The sequence below is a fragment of the Aricia agestis genome, chromosome 1 (genome assembly GCF_905147365.1).
Source record: "Aricia agestis chromosome 1, ilAriAges1.1, whole genome shotgun sequence".
Taxonomy (NCBI): domain Eukaryota; kingdom Metazoa; phylum Arthropoda; class Insecta; order Lepidoptera; family Lycaenidae; genus Aricia; species Aricia agestis.
Window position 1 is genome coordinate 27307160 of NC_056406.1, and position 23244 is coordinate 27330403.

Here is a 23244-nt window from a genome sequence, read left to right on the forward strand (position 1 = left end):
GGGCGGGGAAGGATGGCGGGAAAGGAAAGGGGAGACCTGTCCAAAATGGCGTTTTTGTATGATGACAGCGTTAGTTCCTTTTTTCGCTACGTTCATTTAAAGCCTTGTCGAGCTCTATGGTGATCGTTAAATATTGCGTCCATTATTGACTTTTACCAAAGATTTGATATTTTGCATTGCAGTTATAGTTAAAGTTACAGAAATAGTTATAGTAAGTTGGTGCAACCCACCTTTAATAATAATAAATTATGTAACTATTGTTCGTCGCAATCACTGGGAACAATATAAAGTTAATCAGATATTATTAACTGATTTTAAGTAGACTTCAGCGCAGTCGTAAAAATGATCCCGTTCGTTTCGGATATTGCTGGAGATTGCTAAATGCTCACTATGTACTAATCATTATGGCCCATCAGGTAGGCGTTACTATCGTACATACTACACAGCTTTGGGCTATAATTATTATACACAGCGGCGGCCTTACCCACTGCGAGGCCCCGGGCGGAAGGTCTTTGCGATGCCCTGGGCGGCAGGTCTTTCCGAAGCCCTTTGTCTTCCAATAAACACTTTGCGAGCCCCCTGCAAGCGCGAAGCCCCGGTCGATTGCCCCGGCCACCCCCTAGGACCGCCACTGATTATAAAGACCTCTAAGCTCAACAGCTACTGGTTACATGTCACTGTGCCACGGGACAGGAGTCCAGCAGCACGTTGTGCAGCGCGTCCATGGCGGCCCACTCGCGTCGCTCCTCCCCCACCACCACCTCCCTGATGCAGCCCTTGAAGTTCTCCCGACCCTCCGTCAGCTCCGCCGCGCCCTCTGGAAAGTGGAAGATGTTTTGATTAAAATAAATATACGAATTTTAGGTAGAGTAGGGTGCGGTAGAGGATTGGGCCTCCGGTAAACACACTCACTCGGCGAAACACAGCGCAAGCGCTGTTTCACGCCGGTTTTCTGTCGCCCGAGCCCGTGGTATTTCTCCGGTCGAGCCGGCCCATTCGTGCCGAAGCATGGCTCTCCCACGGCACAAATTCTTCGGCTGAAGTATAGAATCTTTAAAAAAATGTTTTTAAACGTTTTATGACCTAACCTGGCAGGCCGCCGACGTATAGGGTGGTGGCGGTGGGCGGCGGCGCGGCGGGCAGCAGCGCGGGCGGCGCGCGCTCCTCCGGCGCCGCGTCCAGCGCCAACGCGGGCCGGCGCGCCAGGCGCACGCGCACTGAGTGCCACGCCCCGTCGCACGCGCGACCCCCCGCCTCCACCGTCGCCTCCCGCCCCTCCGGCCCGCTTACTACCACCTGCAATACAGAATTAATGTTAAGACAATATTTCTTACTCTCATATTTAAATTATTCGAATGTATAAAATGGGTGTTCCAATACTTTTAATACATCATATTTATTAATAATTCATTAGAGCTAGCTTAGTTTATTTAAAAGCAATTTATTTCGTATATTTCCTTTATAAAATAATAATAAACAACACGTGTACGCACCGCGCCGTCACGCAGCTCGAGCACGACGCCAGCGGCAGCGAGCAGCACGCCGGTGGGCGCGAGCGCGCGGAACTGCAGGCGCACGTCCCGCACGTCGCCCTCTCCGCGCCACGCCCCCCACGCGGCGTGCGCGTCGCCCGCGAAGTACGCTCCGCGCTCCACGTGTGGGAAGCACTGTCGCACGCGCGCCGCACCGGCCCCGCCCCTGCCCACCAGGTCCTCCTCGCGCCCATTCACCGTCACCCGCCGCACGCAACCCACGAACCCGCCCAACTTTAGAATCTGGTAGAACGAACAGATATTATTAATACCGAAAAGGGCATTGAGTAACTTTGTATGGACCTGTGGCGTCATTTTTTTTCCAGATTAAACCAATACTATTTTGTAGCACTACATTAGAGAAACATATATTAGTAATAAAAATTGTTCTAAGTAATATCGGAGCTGAGCTAAGATTATTTTAGTATATTTATTTTTGCGCCTTATGTTCACAGAATAATAGTAAGTAGGTACCTGGATGACCGAGCTTTGCTCGGTATAGCAAACACTCATTGACTTCGTGTTACTTAATAACGCCATCTGCTGGTCGTTAAAACAATTAGTTGCTAACAAAATAGTATTATTATTCGCCAATAGATGACAGGAAGAGTCATATTTTTCAGTTTATCGATTATCGATAAAACACGAATAAAAATACTTCCTAGCTAGATCGATTTATCGCCCCCGAAACCCCCTATATACTAAATTACGACTTCGTCCGCGTCAAATATTATATATTATGAATAATTTTTCATACATATTTTCACACTGGGTTTAACAGCTCTCATCCGACTAAAATATAGCCAGACTTGAGACTATATTTCATTAGACAGTTGTTTTCAAAGGGCCGGATGCAATATTAGGCAATTACATATAATTATTGTTCTTTTGTATTAATGTGTTGTAGGTAAAATGACTCTAGGGTATTGTTCCCATAATAGTCGATTATTTCCACTATTTAGCGAATTTTGGCCATAGTTCAATATGAGTTATGACGCCGGACGCCACCTTTCGGCAGAATTTTTAGTCTAACTTTTAATCTTCTTCCCGGCTCATACACGTCGAGCTACAGGAATGTTTTATAGAATACGAGTATTAACTATTTACTTACACAAAAAATATGAAAAAATCAAAACGGCTCCCTTTAAGAAATTCGAGAAAAAATCGATTTGCATTTTTTGCGAAAGAAAAATAAATAGTTAAAAAACTCATTAGGTATATTATGACGGCGCGTAGTTGTATGTTGGTTAAGTCATTCTTCTTAAATTAACTAATAACTAAAAATAAAAATAAATGATAAAATGAATTGTACTTGTATCTACAGGATGTAACAAAAATAAGTGATAATACTTTAGGGTGTGTACATGTTCCTTGTAGAGAGTTCACTGTGAAAGTAGCAGCGCTGAAATACCAAAAAAAATTTTCACTTTTGTATGGGGAAACTCGTGACGCTCGAGCCATTGCCCATACAACAGTGAAAAAAATTTTGGTCTTTCAGAGCTGCTACTTTAACAGTGAACTCTCTACAAGGAACACGTACACACCCTAAAGTATTATCACCCTAAAGTATTTTTGTTATACACTGTATATCTACAGGTTGTAACAAAACTAAGTGATAGTACTTTAGTTAGAGATATATTATGTGTCCCTTGTATAGAGTTCACTGTGAAAGAAGCAGCGCTGAAAGACATTTTTTTGTGATTTGCATGAGCAAGCGCCCTAGCGTAAAGAGTTTCTCTATACAAAAGTAAAAAAAAAAAGTTCCCTTTCAGCGCTACTACTTTTACAGTAAACTCTATACACGAGACTCATACACAGTACACACCCTAAAGTATTATCACTTAGTTTTGTTATATCCTGTATACTAATATTATGAAGCTGAAGTGTTTGTGTGTTTGAAAGTGCTAATCTCAGGAAGTGCTTGTTCGATTTGAAAAATTATTTTTGTATTGAATAGCCCATATATCGAGGAAGGCTTTAAGCTAATAAATAATGCCGTTTTTTTATTATTTTCCTGAGTATTCATGTTATGATTGAATTTACTTTTAGTTAAAAATACGAACTTTCAATGCCTAATATCTCGGCTCCGATATAGTTTAGCTATATGTCCCACATAATAAAGTTTACTCCCCTTGATATGTTCTTTCATAATATGCCGGTTTGGTAAGTGGCCGCGAAATTTTAAAATGACTCCAATATTACCCAAACCCCTTTATCAAATTGTACGTGAAATGTTTATTGTGTTGTGAATACATAGTTAATGACCTGTGGTGGCACGTGCGGTAGCAAGTGTGGTGGCGGTGGCCCGCCCACGTATATGCGTGCGGCGCGAGCCAGCGACGCCGCGCGCGCCGCCGCCACCGCCTCGCCGCACCGCAGCACCGCGCGTCTCCGGCCCGCGCGAACCGACACCTGATACGAATAGATTTTATTTAATCACCTTGATATATTTTTAAATTTAAAAATATCGAAATATCCGTCAGTTTACTGTAACTCACCGGCCGCCAGGTGCCGTCGGACACGAAGAGCGGCAGCGTCAGCTCACGCCGCTTGCGCCCGCGCACCACCAGCCGCAGCCGACCCTCCTTCACCATCAGCGCCGAGTAGTGCTTCGGCTTTGTCTTGGAACCCTAAATAATTAGTTTAATAATTATATTAAGAAATCGACTATTATGTACTCAAGGTTTTAAGATAACCTTAGATAAATGATTGGTCGCGCGCGCGCGCTCGTCCGCGAGCGCGAGACCAATCATTCATCTAAGAAGATAACTTTAGAAATTTGTGGCGTAGTAACTATAAGTAATAACTAATAAGTATACGTTAACGTCTACAATGTATTAGTTTAAGAACCCATGTATTAGGTTTAAGTGAGGATTAATAAACTGATCGTTAACCGGGAATGTAGTCTTCTTTGTCCCAACGTCATATGGCGACCCTGCCATTTGAGCCGCGACGGGAGTCAGCCGCGCGCCGCTATCACCGCGTAAAAATATTAATCTACTAGATGTCCCGCGCGGCTTCGCCCGCGTAAATTAGAAATTTTACAGAATCCGTAGGTACATTTTCCCATAAAAAATATTTCCCCCGTTTTTCCCACATTTTCCTGAGTTTCTTCTGTCGTATTAGTCTTAGAGTAATAATATAATATAACCTTCTCGATAAATGATGACTCTTACTCGATAAATGATCTATCTAACACTGAGATAAGTTTTTAAATCGGACCTGTAGTTTCTGAGATTGACGCGTTCAAGCAAACATACTCTTCAGGTTTATGATATTAGGTAGATATAGATTTTTTTTAATTATCGCTTGACAAACTCGAGTCTCGATCTAAAAGACTATGAAATGGTATAATATGGTAGTGATGATGATGATGATGAAGAATGTAATTTGCATAGTAGCATATGCTTTCTGTTCTTAAAACAACGCCGAAACTCCCAAACTTGTATCTATAAAGAATCAGGAATTCTCTCAGCACCTTCCGAACAACGGTATACCAGGTATATCTCGGTGCAAAATCTTACTTGTTGGTAGCATATGCTTAGAATACTTCTCACGAAACCGAAGTCACCATATGTTTCCCTATAAGTTTTGAGGAGTTCCCTCGATTACTTATGGATCCTTCATCAGATCACCACTTTTCTGAATATAATACCAAATTGGGATGATACCCTATATACCAAAAGAAAAATTTTGAAAATCGGTTAACAAACGGCGGAGTAATCGTTGAATATAAGAAAACGAACATAACACCTCCCCCATTTTGAAAGTCGGTTAAAATTGTAGCCTATGTGTTATTTATTTAATATTTTAATCAGCACATGAATTGAATAACAAAATTTTTTTCAAATTAATCGTAGCACCATCTGTCAGGACAAACTAAAATTGAAATAGAATAATATTGAATGCGATGATAGCGCCGTCCGCCGGATCTAATGTAAAACATTCCAAAATCAACAACTCCTTATAAATAAGAAATTAATTGAAAAAACATTTTCCAGTAGACCAAACTGTAAATCTAAACCATTCTCGAATCTCCACGAACACACACAAAAAATTTCATCAAAATTGGTCCAGTCGTTTAGGAGGAGTTCAGTCACATACACACGCACACAAGAAATATATATATTAAGATATATATAAAACTCAAAGGTGACTGACTGACTGATTGACATAGTGATCTATCAACGCACAGCCCAAACCACTGGACGGATCGGGCTGAAATATGGCATGCAGGTAGATGTTATGACGTAGGCATCCGCTAAGAAAGGATTTTGATAAATTCCAACCCCAAGGGGTTCAAATAGGGGATGAAAGTTTGTATATAATAATACTTTTTAACGCGAGCGAAGCCGCGGGCAAAAGCTCGTTACTTAATAATATTAATTAATTCTCTTTAATGGACTTATTTTTTTTAATTCTAAAATGGGAAAAACTCAATCGAAAGAAGAAGTGATAAAAGCACAAAATGCCGCGGGTGGTGTAAATTCGGCGGACATTGACTTAATTCACAAAAATCTAAGTGGAAATATCAAATAATACACTATTCAGTCAATAGTGGTCCTACTGGTTTTGGTTGTGGTTGCTGGACTTTACATGCTGTACAAAAAGTGCCACATCCAATGGGTCCGGCAAGAGTTGGCGAGGAGCGCGTTTAGGCGATCAGGAGCCAGACGCCCCGTTCGAGCGGACCAGCCCAAGGAAGTCGGAGTGTGAGAGGTCTACTGGAGTAGGCGCAGGGAGCCACCGAGTTGGGACACCCAACACTTCGGTCAGCTCGTTTTCGGCGGTACTATCCATTTGGACTACGTGACTCCATAATTGGTATTTTTAAATATTAATTTGATTGGTAATATTTTAATGTAGAATGTAGTCTTCTTTGTCCCAACGTCATAAATTTGATAAACAATTGAGAGGTAGCTAACATAATAATGTTGTAACGTTAGTTAGTTAGTTCTTTTTTCTTATTTTTGTAACTTGACTTTTACCTATACAATTTTGTTCCTGTATCGCCCAAAGGCTGACTGGCATTAAGTCCACCTTTGTACTTGTATGTGCATAAAGTTTTTAATAAATAAATAAAATAATGTCGATGTCCACACACGTTAAAATGTTGCTGTTTTTCTATTTTATTTAAGTACTAACTAGCTATTTGACCGAGCTTTGCTCGGTATTCGATAAAACACGAAAAAATGACATTTTCTAAAAATGATTCCTAGCTAGATCGATTTATCGCCCCCGAAACCCCCTATATACTTAATTTCATGAAAATCGTTGGAGCCGATTCCGAGATTCCAAATATAAGATTTTTGCAAGTTTTAAGTTTCCGGACACGGTAAAAGAGATTCTTAATTAAAGTATAAAAATAGGTGCCTACTTCATACCTTCAAGAAAAGAGCGTATTCCCTCTTAAAAGGCCGGCAACGCACCTGCAACTCTTCTGATGTTGCGAGTGTCATGTGACCCGTTTGCTCGTTTGCCCCCTTATTTAATTTAAAAAAAAAATACCGGTATAAGCAGGAGGAGGCCGTCGGTGGCGAAGGTGCGGAAGTGCAGGCTGACAGCGAAGTCGGGCTTGGGTCCGGCGCGGGGCACGCGCAGCGCCGCGTAGCTGCCCGCCGCGTCGCCGAACTTCACCGCGCCCGCCTCCACCGTGAACGACGATGTCTGGGGAAATTGAGAAAACCGTCAACGTTGTAATAGGAGGAGGAAAAAAGCAGTGATTACTTCTAATTATATTTTTGTTACTGGCCACTTTAGACAACTCAATTACTTTGGAACGCTGTTTGTGCCTTCTACTGTATAAAATAGGTACTATGCAATCATTTACATAAAAAAAATCCAGTCGAACAAAGAACCTTGTTTTTTGAGTCGGTTAAAATTTTTATGTTTTTATATTTCAGATGTTTGGCATTCCCAAGTAACATATTGTATTAGATTAAAATTTTGTTCTTGTATAACGTCGCCATACTGATGAATTATTGGTTAGTACTTTAGAACAGAAGCTGTCCCCTTCCGTTGTGGCCTGCAGCGCTCGAGGCTCCGCCGGCGGCTCGGGGCGCAGCTCCCCGTCCGCACGACCTAGTCGGGCGCCATCCCACTCTACTGCAGTCTCTAGGCCGATCCACCTGCAAAGTTCATTTAACATTTTCATAAAGTAAATCAATTGTAAATTACAATTGTCTACTAATTACAACAAAGACACGTGCTCGAAACATTTAAAACGTATAATTTGCCCTAGCTAGTTAAGGGTCAATTTATGTTAGTGCAGTGCCTCGGAAAATATTTCAGAAATTAAAAAGGTGTCTAGAATGAGCTGCATACACTGATCTCCATTATACAAGTACGCTGGATCTATGATACCCACTTTTTTGTGCCATTTGAAGCGGAATCAGCGCCCCCATTATTAGGGTAGAGAACTAAATTTGACGTAACCATGTATGTATTTTGATTCTCTATGGCTTAATCGTTCGAATTGTTTTCGTGTTTTTAAAGTGTTTTAAAAGGTTTTACGCGATTAAGTAATATATAAATAAGTGGTGGTAGTTCATAGTTAAACTATTAAAGGGTGTATGTTATGTAAAACACGGTACAAAAAGGGATGTGGGGTTACATTTAACAAGTAACTAGTAAGTGATTTTAACAGCTCATTTCTACGATATTAAATTTTTATTGATAATATTATAGGCACTTAAAAATGTGGCACTAATCTTATTACACCGTATTCACCACATATATACGTTTGTTTTACCGATTTTTGATAAACAATAAAATTCAATAGTGCTGGAGTTTCCTGTCGATAAAACTTATCGATATCTATAATAATTGTATTGAAATCTCCGATAACCGATTTTTATTATCAAATACATTTATTATTATGCTCTTAAAATAATTGACAGGTTTCCGTCTGACGAAGGAAGACTGGAATCATGGTTGAAAAAAATTGAAAAGCCTGGTTGGCGTCCGAAAATTGCTACTACCGCTTGCCGTTACTATTTGAAGTGTACAAACGTTCTCTGTGAAAATACAAGGCGCAAAACTACCATTTGATCGTGATTATAATTGGAAAATTTATTTCAGGGTCTATTCGTTCTTGACAGACTGTAACTGTGTAACGGTAACTAATAAAATATAATGTTAAAGTATCGCACATATATTTTTATTATTTACTAGCTGTCCCGGCAAACGTTGTTTTGCCCATATTATTTTATTGAAGTGACTAATATATAAGAGACCTGGCTCTCTTAGGCATTTCCAAATATTTAAGAAAATGTTAATAGCGTGTAATAGCGTTAACTCTGAAAAGAACTTATAGATCTAAACTCCCCTCTCGCACGCGACTCCCGCCTTGATGACGCCCACTTCGCAACGGGCCATGCAGTAGAAATCGTTATACATATTTTAATTTCGCCATAACTTCAAAACCAAACGTCCAATTTTAGTCATTCAAAGACTAAATATTATCTACATAAACTGTACTTAGTGATTAAATAATTTATTTTGATAAGGATTAATAGCATGAGTAAAATAAACGCGTTTAAATGTAGTCCAAAAAATTCAAGATTTTTTAAATAAAAAAAATGTTGTTGTGCCTCACTCGACATAGATAGGTATAGTGTGTCGCGAACTTTTTTGTAGATATTTATAAGATCTACAATTGATTAAAACATTTTATGGTTCTATATTTTATAGTTTAGGCAGCGTACGCAATATAAGTAACTTTTCTGGTTGATTTTTTACACCTTGTCTCCGAAAAACCCAAATATCTTACGGAAACCTATCTTTTCCGAAATAAAATTTAGCCTATGTTACTCGTGGATAATATAGCTATCGAATGGTGAAAGAATTTAAAAATTCGGTCCAGTAGTTTTTGAGCCTATTCATTACAATTATACAAACAAAGTTTACCTCTTTATAATGTTAGTATAACCTTAACGCCTCCGTTAGAGCGTCGCTCTCGACTCCGGAGGTCGTGGGTTCGAATCCCGCGTTGGAAACATGTTATTTCCAAGTTTGGTTAGGACAATGCAGGCTGATCACCTGATTACTAATAAAACACTATTTTTCGTGCACTTTTTTTCCACGACCGGTTTCGAAATAAATCATCTTCAGGTGTACACCGGTGTACACCTGAAGATGATTTATTTCGAAACAGGTCGTGTAATTTGTTAAAATTTATAATTATTTCTGAATATAGTGGAAAAAGTGCACGAAAAATAGTGTTTTATTAGTATTCAACATGAATTTCCACCAAGAACAAACAGTACAATCAATTACATATATGATCACCTGATTGTCTGACAAGTAAAATGATCCATGCGTCGGATGGGCATAGCTGGGCATTAACTCGTTAATCCGTTAATCGTTAATTAACGGAGTTAACATTTTGATTAACGGATTAACTTTTAAGTTAACTTTTAAAAATAATAACGGACTCGTTAACTTCCGTTAATATGCAAAAGTCCGTTAATCGTTAATCCAATGCCTACTATTTTCTGCACGGCACCGCGGCGCGGCGCGAAAACATGTTCAGACAGGGCAGCGCGGCGCCGCGGCGCGGCAGCAGCGGGTAAAACAAAAGCAATACTAGATACATTTTCAGGCGCGTGCGAGTCAGAAGAGATTTGTTTCGTTTTATCATTTCATTGCTCAACGCCGGTGCTTATAGAGAGAGCGATTTATTTATTGTTATTATAAATCGTATTTTGCATGTTGATAAAGAAGAGTGCAGTATAATTTAGTTAGGTAGAATACAATAATTATAGAAGTATTTTGTTTTGTCCCTAACATTTTAACTTCCAAAACCTTAAAGCAACAGGTTTTGTATGTCCACTAATGCAATGATATAAGTTATAGTTAGTAGTGAGTGAGTTTACCGGAGGCCCAATCCCCTACCCTATTCCCTTTCCTACCCTCCCCTATTACCCTATTCCCTCTAAAAGGCCGGCAACGCACCTGCAGGTCTTCTGATACTGCGGGTGTCCATGGGCGACGGAAGTTGCTTTCCATCAGATGACCCGTTTGCTCGTTTGCCCCCTTATTTCATTAAAAAAAAGTTACAACAAGTCCATATTACATATTAACGGATTAACTATTAACGTTAACTTGCGTTAATTCGTCCGAAATGTAACGCTTTAACGTTTAACGAAGCTTACATTTTATTTAACGGATTAACGATTAACGAAGTTAACTATTTCATTAACGGTGCCCAGCTATGCGGATGGGCATGTAAAAAGTCGGTCCTGCGCCTGATCTCTCGCCGGTCGTGTCGGTCTTCCGTCCCACTGGGTTATAAGAGTATCTTGTTAAAGATAAGCATGAGATAGTACTTTTTGCTGATGACACTTCACTAATTTTTAATGTGAAGAGGCTACAATTTAATTATGACGAGGTAAATAGTGCTCTCTCAAAAATAGTACATTGGTTTAATACTAATAATTTACTTTTGAACTCTAATAAAACAAAATGTTTAAAATTTATCTTGCCAAATGTTAGGCAAGTACAAACCAATGTACTATTAAATGATGAGAAAATGAATTTAGTAGACACCACCGTATTCCTAGGCATAACGCTGGATTGTAAGTTACAATGGGGTCCACATATTGCGAAACTGGCAGATAAGCTTAGTTCTGCAGCATATGCTGTTAAAAAAATTCGTGAAATCACTGATGTAGAGACCGCGCGATTAGTTTACTTTAGCTACTTTCATAGCATAATGTCTTACGGCATCCTCTTGTGGGGAAACGCGGCGAACATTAATACAATATTTGTGCTGCAGAAGCGAGCTATTCGTTCTATTTATAAGATGTCGTCTTTGGAATCTCTAAGAGAAAAATTTAAAGAAATAAGAATTCTGACCGTCACATCTCAATACATTTTGGAAAATCTCTTATATGTTAGAAAGAACATAAATATTTTCAAAAAGAAAAGTGATAATCATAATGTAAATACTAGAAATAAGAACAAGTTAGCAATACCAATGTTCAGACTAGCCAAAATAAGCAAATCCTTTAAAGGCCAATGTATACGCCTATACAATAAAATCCCAGAAAATGTTCAAAATCTACCTTTAAACAAATTTAAAAAAGCAGTTAAAGAACGTTTGTGTGCTAAAGCGTATTATAAAGTCAATGATTTCTTCGAGGACAGCACACCTTGGGAATAGGGTGGCTCCATGCAGGTTACTTTTCTTTTAATTTTGTTACATAGCTGTAAGCCATAACATTGTAATTTTCCATTTTTTTTTTGCAAAAGATGGCCCCGTGCGAGTTTCTTACGCCGGTTCTTCTCGGCGGGGTAGTTCCCGAACCGGTGGTAGGCAACGTAGTTTCTTCGTTCGACTTTCAAAAAGTGTATCATGATACCCATTTTGAATAAAAAGATATTTTATTTTATTATTTATTTATTTATAACGGAATAGAGAGTGCTCTAGGGTACTGCGCACACGCTTGGGCACTATAAAATTACTCCTGCGTACCTCCACCGTCACCGAAACCGGGTATTATTATTATTATTATAGATACTTACCTACTCCACCCCAATAAAAAATGTATTGAAACGTTCCATATTTATTTAGGGATCGCATTATTCAATTAGTTAATTTCCCTCGCACTTCTGCAATCAGCGCCAAAATGGCGAAAATCAAATGAGATAAAGTAAATCGATAAAAATTGTTAGCAATCCATAAATAAATAGGGAACTTTTATATTATTACTAGACTTTCCGCGCGGCTTCTCCCACGTAAATATCTAATTACACAGACAAATTGGTCGACAAAAAATAGCCTATAATATAATCCTTCACGTTATACATTCCCCCGCTTTTTCCACATTTTCCTCTATTTCTTAGCTCATATTAGTCTCAGCGTGATAAAATATATAAAATGGGCTGTCTAACACTGAAATAATTGTTCAAATTGGACCAGCAGTTCCTGAGATTGGAGCGTTCAAACAAACAAACTCTTCCGCTTTATAATAGAGTTAGGGTCCAATCACACAGAACACTTATTCAGCTTTGTTCAGCTTTAATACGATACAGTAGCACTACTTTGATAATATTAGAAATGAAATTAGAAAATACAATACAACAAAGTTTTCGTAAGAAGCTTATCTTTAGTTTTGTTTTTAGTTTTTCGTAGTGCTAACTGGTAAAAATAAATGGATTATAGATAGGTACTGCTACTTCACGTTATCTACGTATGAAATCGTTGTTAATTTATTACGCCTATCTAAATTACGGAGAGGAAGTCTGCAATCTTTAATACAAATATGTAGCGTTTGTATTATTCAATTTAATATTTTTGTCCTAATGGTCGACATTATATAAATCTGGAAACATTTCATCGATAATAGAAAAGACAGTTGTACATCACTAGTATTAGTTCCAAATACTCCCACTACTGCTATCAGCGCCAATATGGCGACATGATGGCGACTTTCAAACGTCATTTTTACGTCAAATTTAGTTCCTATCCCTAATAATGGGGGAGCTGATTCCGCTTCAAATAGGCACAAAAATTAGCTGTCATTTCAAAGGGAATCATCCGTCCAGCGTACTTGTATAATGGAGATCAGTGGCTGCATAACGTTGAATCCGTTGACATTGCGTATATTAATTATGTAATATACGCAATGTCAACGCATTCAACGGTGCTCCTAAGCAATTTTCATCGTATGGCTGGTCGAGCTATCGATAAACTCAAACTCAAACTCAAAATTTTTTATTCAGAATAATTTTTTTCAAATATTCTCTGAACGTCGGGGCTACACAGAATATGCCTACCACCGGTTCGGGAACTAACCCGGCGAGAAGAACCGGCGTAAGAAACTCGCACGGGGCCATCTTTTTCTAAAAAGATGGAAAATTACAAAAAATATATTATATAATAACAGTGTCATTATGACTAAATAAAATACAGCGAGTGTCCAATTATTATACATAATATTATATAGAAACAGCTCTGCAGGGGGCGACCTTATTCCCATGGTGTACTATCACTATTCATACTTAGTATTCATGAAATCAGTAACTTTATAGTACGCTTTGGTACACAAACGTTCTTTAACAACTTTTTTAAATCTATTAATTGAGAGATTTTAACGATTTCTGGGCTCTTATTATAAAGGCGTATACATTGACCTTTAAAAGAATTTTTGACTTTAGTAAGTCTAGTCACCGGAATTTCAAGCTTATGTTTATTACGAGTATTTCTCCCATGGGTATCACATTTTTTCGTGAATTGATATATATTCTTTTTAACATATAATACATTTGATATATAGACATATTGAGAAGCAACAGTTAAGATTCCAGTTTCCTTAAATTTTTCTCTATGTGAAGTATTACGGGCCAACTTGTAGATTGCCCACACAGCTCGCTTCTGCAGCACAAAAATTGTAGATATTTATATCTGCAGCATTGCCCCACAGCAAAATGCCGTAGGACATAATACTATGAAAGTAACTAAAATACACTAGACGTGCTGTTGTTTCATCTGAAAATTGTCTAATCTTACTTACTGCATATGCTGCTGAACTGAGTCTGTCGGCCAACCCAGCAATATGAGGGCCCCACTGAAGCTTGGAGTCTAGTGTAATACCTAAAAATACAGCTGTATCCACTAGCTCCATAACATCACCATTTAAAAGCACATTGGTTTCCGTTTGCCTTTCATTGGGCAATTTGAATTTAACACATTTTGTTTTTTACTATTAAGTAAAAGATTATTAACGCTAAACCAATGTACAATCTTTGAGAGAGCATTATTTACTTCGTCATAACACGCATTAAGCCGTTTGATATTGAATGTAAGAGATGTATCATCTGCAAATAATACTATCCCATGTTTATCTTTAATTAAGAATGGCAGGTCATTTATATAAATAAGAAACAGGAAGGGTCCTAATATAGACCCCTGTGGGACCCCCATTTAAATTTTTGCACCAGCAGATTTTTTACCATTTATCTGAACCCTCTGAGTTCTATTTGACAAGTACGATTTTAGGAGGGCGAGTGCTGTGCCTTTTATGCCATAGTGACAGAGTTTCCTGACCAATGTTTTGTGTTGCACGCAATCAAGCCTTTGAGAGATCGCAAAAAACTCCTAGAGCACCCTGCGACGTCTCCCAGGCATTGAAAATACTACTGATCAATTCAACGCCTGCGTCTGTAGTAGACCGTCCCTTTGTAAATCCAAATTGTTAAATCCTAATTGTTAAAATATTATTTATATTAAAGTGCGTTAGTAATTAATTCAGTATTATCTTTTCATAAATTTTACTCAATGTCGGTAAAATAGATATAGGTCGGAAATTAGACGGGTCCAACTTACTACCAGATTTAAAAAGAGGTAAAACTTGGTAAAACTTTACTGTGTTTCATTTAGTACTTACGTTGAGTCGACGACGAAATCCGTGATGGTTCCAACGAAAGGCGGAACCCCCGCCCCCGGTAGCACGGCGGGCGGCACCCCGCCCAGGTACGTGCCCCGCGCCCGCGCCGCCAGCGCCGCGCCGCCCAATGTACCCACCCCGCGTCGCGCCTCGTCCACCCATACCTCCAGCTGGAAAAAGAAATCATCACGTTTTAAAACAGTTTTGGTAAAAAAGACAAAATATTTTATTTTTATTTGCACGGAAAACATACAGTGAAAAACATAAATTAAAATTAAAGCTGATTAATTTCTATGCACTATTAACATGTTTCCACAGTAAGAAATCTAAACATTAACTAATTTGCTTTACAGTTAGGTAGACAAGTATTTATAATTGATACAAAAACACAATATTTATCAATAATTCAAAAGTAGTGAAACCAACAATCAGTGACCAGCCTCAAACCAATTTTTATTAATTGACTTTCTAATATACGACGTTTAAATAATATATTATTGTATTCGTAGCAAAAAAAACAATGTAAGAAAATGTGCACGCTAGGTAAGGTGTTTAACTAACAATTATTATCATAAACCTATAATGCTAGTATATATTAACTCTATGATTATTATAGTCTGTCGGTTTATACTTCAAGTAAACAATTAAATAAATAAAAGTGTTTTTATCAACCTTCAAAAATGAGGATTATAAAGTGACTTTAAGTTTAGTAAATATAAAATATTATAAAAAGCTTAGTAACCTGTTTGTGCACCCTGACGAGGCGCACGGTGTGCAGGCGACCGTCGTGCAGCGCGCTGCCGTTCACGCGCACGCGCACCTCGCCCTTGCCGGCGCGCGCGCGTACTTCCAATTCACCTGAAACATTCATCAAGTGGATATTTTAAAATCCTACTTCGATAATAAATTCTTATGGCACCGGGAACCGCAAAAAAGCGGCTGAAAGATTTAATGCTCAAACGAAAAACTACATTGTGTTGCATCTTGTTCTATCGTTTTTACCTCTTCCGTGTTTTGCGAGCTCAGTGCTTAAACAGATTCAGGTGACGATAATTTTTTTCGGCTTTTAATTAAACTTTGACCTTGTTAACTTGTTCTATAAACCTTTAACGAGTGACATCATCAAGTAGTTCTTGTCTTCTTCGGTTTCGTTAGTGTGGGCGTTTGTCGCGCGGTAGAGCAGCAGCCCCGCCTCGCTACGGGTCTGGAACGTCAGGCCGATAGTCGCCTTACGCTTGATCGCCGGCGACGGCAGCTCGATGTAGCCCGACCCGTCCAGGATCGCCGAGCGGAGAGGCTGAAATTAAAAAACATTATAGAAACTATAAAAGTGATAACGCTGAATATAAATGTTACGGAAAATGGCCGGTAACGCATCTGCAGCTCTTCTAATGTTGCGAGTGTCCAAGTGCGACGGTAGTATTCATCAGGTGACCCGTTTGCTCTTTTTTCACGTTATTTTATAAAAAAAAAAAACCTCTCTCCCTGCAGCAATAATTGTTTTTATAGTCAAATATTTCAGTACCAACCTTTGAGCTACAGCCGGCTTCTACGCCCTGTCTGGCGTGCGTGTCCAGCAGATCGTAGCCCTCTCTGTCGACTGTGAGCGCGCCGAAGCAGCCGAGCAGCGCGGGCACGTCGGCCGTGTCCGCCCCCGGCAGCGCCCCCGCGTCGGTCCCCGGCGGCACGCCCCCCACCCAGTAGTGCGCAGCGCTGAGGTCGGGCAGCTCGGCCGCGGCCTGCACCGGCGGCGACGGCGACCCCAGCGTCTCCTCGCCGTTCACCCGCAAGCTGCCTGCCGAACACCACCGCTTACATATTCGATAACTACACTATAGAATTAAGATTACCATGTATTGTACTCCGCACTTATTTTGGATATACAAAGAAACACTAATTTTGGAGTAAGTAAGATATTAGAAATTGTTTGCTAGCTAGTATATCCAGGTTATACAGAAGACCTCTCATAATTTGAACCACGAACAAGATCAGCGCCAGTTGGTAACTTATGTATGACTAAATTGCAGCTAACATTATTATAATTTTAAACTAGAGGAGCATAAATAAGCAACTGCAGCGTAGTCGTACCTCTCTCGAGGCCGGTGAAGAGTCTGGTGGCCTGCACGTGGGCGGGGCGGCCGTCGCAGTAGCGCGCGCCCGCCGCGCCCGCCGTGATGTCGAGGCGAGCGTGTGCGTACTGCACGCGGAACACCACGCGGCACGCCGACAGCCACACCGACAACGACCGGTTCTGGAACAGAGCAGGTTTGCTTAATCAGTCAAAAGGACCAAAACAAAACAAGCAAAAAAGCAGGGACGAAAAACTTTTTCTTAAATTTTTGTAATGGAAAATCCTTGACATAAATCACAAAAAATACTTTTTCAACGCTTACTTTCACAGTGAACTATATATAAGGGACTCATACACACCCTAAAGTATTAGGGCTTTGTTTTGTTGTAACGAAACAAAGTCCTAATACTTTGGGTGTTCTCTGTATAAATACGGTTTTTGAGACTGTTTTCATTAAGGCCTCATTCCTCAAATCAAAAAATTTAAGACCGAAATAAATAGCTGTTTAAGTTCATAGTCACAAATACTTTTACTGATTGCCAAGCTTTACCTGATTGCCGATCATGTTTCAACATGGTGAGGCCGACTTTAAGTAGGAGCGACTTACGTTGACAGTGTCGAGCGCCATGAAGAGCAGCGCGTCGGTGTCTCGCGTGCGGAAGGTGAAGGAGAGGCTGAAGCGGCGGCGGTCGACGACGCGCGCTCCCGAGCGCCGCAGCGCCACGTAGCCCGCGCCGTTCAGCCACACCAGCCCCTCCCCGCGACCGCCGCGCCACCATCTGCACGTGAGGAGACTTATTACACATTCGCAGCAGTTAATAGTTATTGCGCTATTGTATACAAGCGTCCGTATATTTAAATTGAAAAATATCATCTTATAAAGTGCTACATTACTCAACTATAACTCACGTTATAATAGAATATGGCCCCTATCATAACAAACATTGGATTTTTTAACAAAACCAACCTCTGCGTGCAGGCGGTACACTTGGCGTCAGCGGGCTGCACGGCGAAGGCCCACAGGCCTACAGGCGTGCGGTCAGCGTGCAGCGCGTGCACGCAGGCAGGCAGCGGGCGCGCGGGCTCGCCCAGCCACCAGCGTGGCGCCCGCAGTAGCCCCCCCGCGCCCCCCGCCGCCGTGCCGTTAGACCACGCCGCCGCCGCCGCGCCTCCCCGCTCCACCACTAGTCGCACCGCGCCCCACACCCTATAGACACAGAAATATTACATTGCTACTATCAAAGAACAGATGGCGGATTATCATAATGATGACATAATGCGACCATAGTTTGGTCGAGGAATATCAATTCAATATTAGCCGTGATTTATCGCTGGGCTTGAGATAAATAAACCAAACGACGTAAATCCAATTTCCTAAAGGGACCAAACAGTTTCTTCAATACTTAATTGTTTGCCTATATCCAATGGTCCTCTAAATTCACGTCATGATCGATATTGAATTATCAAATACCGATATTGAGTTATCAATTAATCTGTCTCACTCTCATCTCACCTCTCAATCTCCACTCGGTAGATGGAGTGGTCGGCGTCGTCGTGCGTGGCCTGCAGCGGCTCGGGATGCTCCAGCGAGTGCACCCCCCCGCCCACGTCCCACCGCACCCGCAGTCGCCCCTCCAACACGTACAGCCGCATGTAGCGCACGCCGTCCTGAAAAGCCATTTAAAGTATGGCTCAATTTAAAATTGATCAAATTTAGCCATTAATATGCGACGTGTGAAGGGGCACGTCCCTTTCACACGCCGCATATTAATGGATACGAATCAACGTAGGAATTTATTCATTTTTCACAACCTTACTTGTGAGCCCCAGGATAAAGGCAGAATAACATGATTACCTGATCAGGCAGATACAAGCAGGGTTCCGTCCCGCACAGCACCGTCAAAGCTGAAGGCGAGCGAGGCCCGCGTGGCGGCCTTGTGAGCCCCAGGATAAAGGCAGAATAACATGATTACCTGATCAGGTAGATACAGCAGGGTTCCGTCCCGCACAGCACCATCAAAGCTGAAGGCGAGCGAGGCCCGCGTGGCGGCCGGCGCGCCCCACGCGGCGTATGCGCGTGCGCAGCCCGGACCCGTCGCCGCAGACGTCAACGACACGCTTATCTAAAAAACACCAATAAGATATCTCAATATCTAACCTGACTTCCTGAAAAAATATCAGTTTTTTGTTAGATAGATTATGGATAGTGTTTGTTAAAGTTTATAGAATATGACTTTTTGTTGCCTAGTGATACCCAAATTTTGAGGTTTTTTAATGCCAGTTAAACTATTAACTAACGTTTTTGATTGGACAACAAAACAAATTAACAAATAAGTAACAACATTCATGAGAAGATTTTTTGTCAAAAAAGCCCAAAAACCGGACCTGAATTTAAAAAAATGTAATCAATATTATATTGCATACTGACAGTCGCAGCAGCGTCCTTAGCTTGTTGTATGCGCGTGCGCAGGTCTCGCGCGGCCGGGCCGAGCGAGCGGGCGGCCGCGGCGTGCTCCCGCGCGCGTGCCGCCGCCGCCGCCGCCAGCGCCTCCGACACCTCCGCGCCTCGCAGCGTGTTCCCGCGGATCTGCGACACTAACATGATCATGTTTTACTATGCATATTTGATATTTATCAGAGTAAGCCTAGGTCTTGTGTCTTTAAAATATAGTGAAATAAAATATATTATTGACCTAAAAAACTCAACAACAACTGGTCAGGAAAGCCAGTGAAGATACGTACCATGTTCCTCGGCTGCCCCGAGCGCAGTGTCGCCGAGCCGCTGCAGGTGCGCCAGCTCGCGCCGCAGCTGGTAGCGCACGCGCCGCCGCGTCTCCGCCGCCTCGTCGTACAGAGCGCGCGCCACACCGAACACACGCTCCGCCTGTACACATTTGTTTGTTTGTTTGAACGAGCTAATCTCAGGAACTACTGGTCCGATTTGAAAAATTCTTTCAGTGTTAGATAGCCCATTTATCGAGGAAGGCTATAGGCTATATTTTATCACGCTAAGACTAATAGAAACGAAGAAATAGAGGAAAATGTGGAAAAAACGGGGGGAAATTATTTGAAAGGGCTTATTTGAACGCGCTAATCTCAAGAACTACTGGTCCAATTTGAAAAATTCTTTTAGTGTTAGATAGTCCATTGATCGAGGAAGGCTATAAGCTATATTTTATCACACTAAGACTAATAGGAGCGATGAAATAGTGGAAAATGTGGAAAAAGCGGGGGAAATTATATTAAAGGGCTTATTTGAACGCGCTAATCTCAGGAACTACTGGTCCAATTTGAAAAATTATTTCAGTGTTAGATAGTCCATTGATCGAGGAAGGCTATAGGCTATATTTTATCACACTAAGACTAATAGGAGCGATGAAATAGTGGAAAATGTGGAAAAAGCGGGGGGAAATAATTTGAACGCGCTAATCTCAGGAACTACTGTTCCGATTTGAAAAATTCTTTCAGTGTTTGATAGCCTATTTATCGAGGAAGGCTATATTTTATTATTTTACGATTAATAGGAGTGAAGAAATAGAGGAAAAAACGGGGGAAATTATATGAAATTGCTTATTATCTTAAGTTTCTTAAGAACTACTGGAGCAATTTTTATGTTATTTGGCAAACATGAAGAATAGACCACGTTAAGGGACATAGGCTATTTTTTTTGCGGAAAAATGTACGGTCGCGTGAAATTCCTAAATTACGCAAGCGAAGCCGCGCGGAACATCTATATATAATAAAATCGCAGGAAAGTCAATGCTGTACATTGAATATTTTTGTACAATAAATAACACTTGGGACGTGATCTACTATACTAACGCGGACGAAGTCGCGGGCAACAGCTATAATAACATTAAATTGCTTTCTGTATTTTTACTTTATTTGCAAGGAAGATTCACAGCTCATTTAAATTAGAATAGTAGTTGGATGCAGTTACAATTAAGCTACTTACAAATCTTTACAAATGATCTAAAGATAAACGCATAAAATGTAAATTCACAACGGTGATTCTTAAAGTCGGAAAGGTTACTAAAAAAAGTATGTCGAATGTCCATACTTGTCCTGTAGCGTGCTTCAGCGTGGCGGGCGCGGCGGATGAAGCGACGGACGCGGTGGCGGCGTCGGCGGCGGTGGCGAGCTCGCGCTGCCGCCAGCCCAGCGCCCGCAGCCCCACGCTCACCGCATCGGTGCCGCGCCTGGCGCTCTCTACCGACCGCCGCAGATCTGAAAAGTGAAAACCGACAAAGTTTCAAAATTGTTATTTTACAAAATTGACTTGTATAGCTGATATAGTCGTTTGTAGAGGTACCTTCTGCCTTCTCGAGCACCTCCTCGCCGCGCTGTTTGAGCTGCAGCGAGCGTCGTTTCTCCTTGTCGGCGGTGTGCAGCAGCGAGTGCGGTCCTCGCGCCATCTGCGCCGCGGCGGCGACGGCGATCACTGCGGCGTCCGCGGCGGCGGCGGCGAGGCGCACCGACTCCGCCACCTCGGCCCACGCCGTCGCCGCACGCACGCCCGACGACGCTGCAGCGCGCGTGCCGGCAAATAAGCTGTCGGTGGTAGTGAGTAAATTGATGGAAGTAGTCTTCTATATTATCCGAGATATTATAATTTCGAGGAGGCACTAACTTACTTCTTGTACTCTTTAGCCTTCTCTGCCAAAACTGCCGCGTGTTTTTCGACCGCATCCAAGTACTTCTCCTTGTAGGCCGGCGTGATGTTGTACAGGATGCCCTCCTTCTCCTCGGCCGCGGCGGTGAGGGCACGGAGCTCGGCCAGCAGCGCTGGGAAGCCGATCGCGAGATTTTGGGCGTTCAGCAACGCCGCTCGGGCGTCAGTGGTCAGGTTGTGCGACGACAAACTTGCGACATTCTAGAAAGACAAAACATCGTGTAAGTATAATCGCACGAGTAGATAAGTAATTTTAGGGGCAAAAACATAATTACGAAGATCCGAGAAACACGTTTGATATAATATTATCAGTAACCTCTAATTCGAGCCTGCAGCGTGTGCCGCCGTCCCGCAGCGCAGCGAGGCGCGGCACGGTGTCGCGGCGGAGCGCATCGACCCGGTCGCCCGCCGCCCACACCGCGCTCGCCAGCTGCGCCAGCTCCTCCCCCCGCGCCTCCCACCGCGCCACACCCTCGCGAAGCCCCTGCGCCCGCTCCAGCGCATCTGCCGCGCGCCAAGCGTACTCGCGAACGACCGTCGACTGCATCGTCGCCTGCAATCATATAACTGATCCTTGACAACCTCCGCACGAGCCTAGAATTATTTATTAAGCCTGACAAATATTTAAAATAGTAAGAGGAAATAATTTTACCAAATTACCGAGTCAGATATATCCGTGGCGGCTGCAACATAATCTATGAGGCTCGTGCTCTTTATTTTTTTCAATAAATGTCTGGCCTCCTTCAGCGCCCTGTGCGCGCTGAGATGTTTCTCGCCTTGCGCGAAATCATCTAGAGCGGCCACTCGGTCCGCGATCATCCGCTTCTGGTTCAGGACCACCTCCAGGCCGCTCATGCTCTCCAGGCTCAGCGAGAGGGCCTCCTTCTCTCGCCTCTTAATTTCCTCCTTGAACTTATTAGCCTCCGTGAAGAGCTCGTGCTCCGCTACCTCCAGTTTGCCGAGCTCCGATTCTACTAGCCTAGTTTTTTCCAGGAGCGTCCTGTGCTGCTGCAGATCGTTGTGAAGCGCGGAAGCGTCGCTCGCGAACTCTCGCAGCGCCGGGAAAGGCTGCGGCGCGCGGCTCAACTCCGCAATGTCGACGCGCCGCCTCATGTCACCGTTCACCTCCCCCACGTAATCGAGAAGCGTTTGTGTGCAATTGTCGCAAGCTATAGAAATATTATGCGTGAAAAACTAGTTTACAGTAAACTTATACCGTTATTTATTTGGAGCACAACGCGCGCCGTTACATACGTTTGCAGCCGTCGTCGTCGAGGTAGTGTCGCGGGCGCGTGCACAGCTGGCAGCGATCGCCGGTGGCGTGCGGGCGGCAGCGGCAGTGCGCGCCGCCGTCGCAGCGCGAGTCGAGTGCGCCGCGGGGGTCGCACGCGCACGCCACGCAGCTATCCCCTGACCAGCGCCACCCCGCCGCGCACGACTCGCACGCCGCACCCGTGTAGCCTTCGAACACAAAAAGGTGTGGCATGAATAATGTAATCGGTATAAATCACAGATCGTAGTACAAAACATCTTTTGATCTTCTCTTTATACTCTAAATTGTGTGTTACTAGAAGCGTA

The 23244-nt window shown here is 42.2% G+C and overlaps 1 protein-coding gene across 1 annotated transcript in view; it reads right to left on the reverse strand.

The window, feature by feature from the left end:
- Positions 1–220: 220 nt before the first annotated feature.
- LOC121733339 (laminin subunit alpha-3-like) overlaps positions 221–23244 on the reverse strand; it is a 28176-nt gene continuing 5152 nt past the window's right edge. Inside the window, exons 9-32 of the mRNA XM_042123558.1 lie at positions 22921–23127; positions 22327–22835; positions 21983–22219; positions 21629–21867; positions 21307–21545; positions 21055–21221; positions 19737–19878; positions 19423–19589; positions 18968–19117; positions 18508–18662; positions 17962–18201; positions 17602–17773; positions 17012–17174; positions 16453–16718; positions 16028–16220; positions 15666–15781; positions 14924–15093; positions 7525–7660; positions 7041–7199; positions 4031–4162; positions 3798–3944; positions 1494–1775; positions 1089–1296; positions 221–817 (exon numbers count right to left, since the gene is read on the reverse strand). Coding sequence (XP_041979492.1) covers positions 675–817; positions 1089–1296; positions 1494–1775; positions 3798–3944; positions 4031–4162; positions 7041–7199; positions 7525–7660; positions 14924–15093; positions 15666–15781; positions 16028–16220; positions 16453–16718; positions 17012–17174; positions 17602–17773; positions 17962–18201; positions 18508–18662; positions 18968–19117; positions 19423–19589; positions 19737–19878; positions 21055–21221; positions 21307–21545; positions 21629–21867; positions 21983–22219; positions 22327–22835; positions 22921–23127 — 4739 coding nt within the window. The 3' untranslated portion in view covers positions 221–674. The remainder of the gene's footprint in view (positions 818–1088; positions 1297–1493; positions 1776–3797; positions 3945–4030; positions 4163–7040; positions 7200–7524; positions 7661–14923; positions 15094–15665; positions 15782–16027; positions 16221–16452; positions 16719–17011; positions 17175–17601; positions 17774–17961; positions 18202–18507; positions 18663–18967; positions 19118–19422; positions 19590–19736; positions 19879–21054; positions 21222–21306; positions 21546–21628; positions 21868–21982; positions 22220–22326; positions 22836–22920; positions 23128–23244) is intronic.